This window comes from Papaver somniferum, chromosome 2 (assembly GCF_003573695.1).
Source record: "Papaver somniferum cultivar HN1 chromosome 2, ASM357369v1, whole genome shotgun sequence".
In the NCBI taxonomy this organism is placed as follows: Eukaryota; Viridiplantae; Streptophyta; class Magnoliopsida; order Ranunculales; family Papaveraceae; genus Papaver; species Papaver somniferum.
This window is the reverse complement of record NC_039359.1, coordinates 17,558,856-17,562,587: the sequence shown is the minus strand read 5'-3', so window position 1 is coordinate 17,562,587 and position 3,732 is coordinate 17,558,856. Positions and strand designations below refer to the sequence as shown.

At 45.7% G+C, this 3,732-nt stretch overlaps 1 protein-coding gene across 1 annotated transcript; it reads right to left on the bottom strand.

The window, feature by feature from the left end:
* Positions 1-2,866: 2,866 nt before the first annotated feature.
* On the bottom strand, positions 2,867-3,274 carry LOC113350695 (extensin-like). The gene has a single exon (XM_026594826.1). The coding sequence runs from the start codon at positions 3,272-3,274 to the stop codon at positions 2,867-2,869; it is 408 nt and encodes a 135-aa protein (XP_026450611.1).
* Between the last annotated feature and the right edge of the window lie 458 nt (positions 3,275-3,732).

Sequence of the window (3,732 nt, the reverse complement as noted above, 5' to 3'; positions counted from 1 at the left end):
AACGAGCGACATCTGCCCGAGAAGCAGCTAAAGCATTACTAAGGGCATGGGCCTCGGCTCTGACATCATCCCTCTCCCGAACGAGTAGCTGTATATAATCCCAAGCTTCAGGATCATGAGATGAACGAGATTGACGCATCTCCTCTTCCAAGATCGCCACCCTGGTTTCTAAATGAGAAATACCCTCACGATCCTCACGTAGATTCTCACGAGTCCACAACAACGCACCATCAAACTGACGACGATCAGAGTTATATCGATTCTGCATATCAACCACCTTCTCCCGCCGTTGTCGATACTGAGCCATCAATTCATTATGATCATATTCCCGAGCATTCCACTTATCAGCCTCATCTTTGATTTTCTCCACTAGTTCCCTAATCCGAGAAGCTTCACGAGTCATCTCATTCCAAAGCCATGTTAATTCTTGGATATCAACCGCTGAAGATAGGGTCGGGAGACTCAGAAAGCACACTAAGAAGACGAAAGGGAGCGACGAAGAAAAGAATATAGGAGAAAACAAACCTTTGGAAGACGAAGCGTCATTACGAGCCTTCTCCAAATCACTACGAACCAGTGCGAGCTCATTATGAAGCTTCTCCTCTCAGCACCAAGACGTTCTTTCCCTTTCATCCTATTCTCCAATTCCAATATCTCCTCGTCCTTAGCAGCGATAAGGGCCTCAGCAGCGGTCAACTCACCTTCTCTGTGACGAAGCTTTGCCTCCAACTTAAGGGCCTTCGCCTTGAAGAAATGGTACAAGGTATGGTTACAATGTTCGCTTCTCATCATCTGCATTAATAACAAGACAAGCTATAACTGTAAAAAATCTACAACATTAGATCACTTGGCTCATAGGGAATTTATAACGCCTTACCTCAAGAATCCGCTGCTGAGGGAAACCGTATTGGTACCCATCAGAAATTTCCATCATATTAGCAACAGAAGACGGAGGATCGACTAAAAGAATAGTGGAAGTAGCTCCCAAATCCTTCTCCCAGATCTCCGCAACCTCATCATGGGACGTTAGTTGCATCTTCTGGCGGGTGAAAGCATCAGATCTCTTCTCTCTTGGGATCACTGGAGAAGGGTTTGACACGAACATCAAATTCTTCTTCATCATCCAGTCAAGAGTAGCATCATCACCATATTGCATCATGGACCTCTCAAAACCCTCCGAAGACGCCTCATCAGAAGCCTCGTCAACAACAGCGTTCTTTCTAGCATCAGAATTCCTCTTAGCCTGGGCATCGGCGTCTTCACTAGCAGAACTCTCTTCCATCTTAGTTACTTTTTCTCCACTAGTCTCGCCAAGAACGTCCCACTCATCATTTGGAAGGATCAGGGATAAGTCTGAATCCAACCCCATAGCATCACCAAGGTCATCCTGGCCACCAGAGGAGTGGATCTTGCAAAAGAGAATTTCGGACCCAATCCAGGGGGGATCGTGGATTGAAGATCAACATCTTCGTTCCTCTGAGTCAGAGGAGGAGAGAATATGTGTTCGTCAGCGGGTATATACAATTGTCCGCCAGGGGAAACCTCTTTTGCATTAGCTCCACGGACAGCATCTCCTTGACCGCTAGGGGAGATCTCTTTCTCACCATCCTCGTAATTGTGAGGAGAATTCCATGTACGCTCTTCATCATCGGTATCTTCCTCTTCCTCCTTGGCGAGCTCATCGTTCACTGGGCTGGTAACCTCATCGGGAATTTCAGACTCCTCAACAGCAGCGGTGGAAGATTGAACCAGACCTATCTTTTTCTTCTTTGTTATCTAAGGACATAGTATAGTGTTATCAAGAAGGCAATTTTCTCCGTACTACGACCAAATAAAACTAAGAAGAAAAGGGGAAAATATATACATTATAAACTTACAAAGAGTCATACCTTGACATTAGCAATATCCTTCGGAGAAGGGTAGCGCCGTATCTTTCCTCTTCGTCCACATCGACAGCATCGAAGGCATACTCAAAGTCCATACCATCAAAATTTAACTGTCAAGGGCAGAAGTTACTATAACGAGCTGGGGCACTATCACGAGGCTGACTACCAGCAACAGGGCGCCATCCATGCTGACCAGGTACCCAACCATAAGCCCAAGGACCGACAACCTCAATAACGGTGGCGTGCCACTCATAATCATGATCACGCTTGAGCCGCTCACGAACAGGGAAAAGTTTCGTTGAGAAGTTCCTTTAGTACCAGGGACGTAACGAAGCTTCGAGCCACTCACCTCACTCAGGAGACAAACCTCACCCTGGGAAGCAGGAATAGTACGAAGACCGACGCTCCATGGCTTACAATTCCTACTATTAACATAGTCACCGAAGGAACCATTGAAGTTATCAGGAGTATACCAATTTCTCTCAGTCGGGTTAGGAACGTAGCAGGTCATCGTCGTCTCCCCTTACTCCGAAGGTAGCACTCCTTAAGCGACCGAAGGTAATTCCCAGACAGCTGTACCACCGAGCAACAATGAGTATGTGGAGTGGAGCCCTCACCATGAGCCAAGACGTCGTAATAAAAGGAGTCACCCGACTTGTACATGGGCAACATAAGGCCAGCCTCATAGTCCCCACGGTTGTCAGCAGATGAAAGTCATCGTACTTATAATTCTTAATCAAATCATAAGTGAGATCGTCATCGGGAGCATAAAACTTAACGTCGAAATCTTCGAGCTCATGCTTTACCTTGAACGCCTCGAGATCTATGTGTTTAAAAGTAACCTTATTTTTACCAACCGAGACGCTTCATATAACTGGGGCATCATCAGAATCATCAACTTTATCCGACGATGGCCTCTTCGGGGGACTCATATACGAAACTTTCCTCCTAATTGGCGGATTTCTTGATGAATCATCCTTCTACGCAGCACCTTTGGCGGATTTCCCCTTCACTGGAGCAGTAGGTGGGGGGACCGTAGACTTCTGAGAAGGCTTTGTGGTAGGAGCAATAGAATGAAGAGGTTGTATATCTAGCGGCTCAGCACTTTGAGGAGTATGAGACGACACATTCGTCGGTTCAGCACGCTGAGACGCAGGAGGGCGATTAACAGCATATCGGGAACCCTGAGAACTCCTCGGCGGATCCCCTCTCTTGGACGATGAAACTCGAGGACCAGACGTAGATGAAGGCTTCTGAACTCGAGGATATGGATGGGGAGACCTAGGTGGACCACCCTTCGGCGGAGATACATCAGGACTTTTGGATAAAGGACATCTATAAGGGCTCGATGGTGGAGTCTGATATGGAATCCGATGACGATCAGCCATATCTATGAACAAGACGAACAAAGAAAGTGAAGTTCATGAAATGAATTTTTGCATATTTATGTCGTTCACCAGAAATATCATCAAGAACACAGAAATAAGTAACCTAGAAAAATCTAGAAACCCCAAAATCCACAAAATCAAGGAACCCTAATTCAGTCGTGACCATCAAAAACTAGCTTCAAGCAATCAACGGGGAATCCTTAGGTTTCATCACGAAACCTAGGTGCAGTAGCAGAAAAAGAAGATCAAACAAAAGTGAATAAAATCTAGAAGAATACCATACCTGAATCAGAAGCGTTACGATGGGAGCAAAGACGATCCGCGAACACCTGATGAACAACAACAACTGAAGACTTCAGATGTTTATGACTCTGAATAGCACCAGCAAGAGTTAATGGCTAAAGAACAAAAGAGAAGAGAAGAAAGAGGAAAGAGTTCAGAGAATGAACTGACAAGAG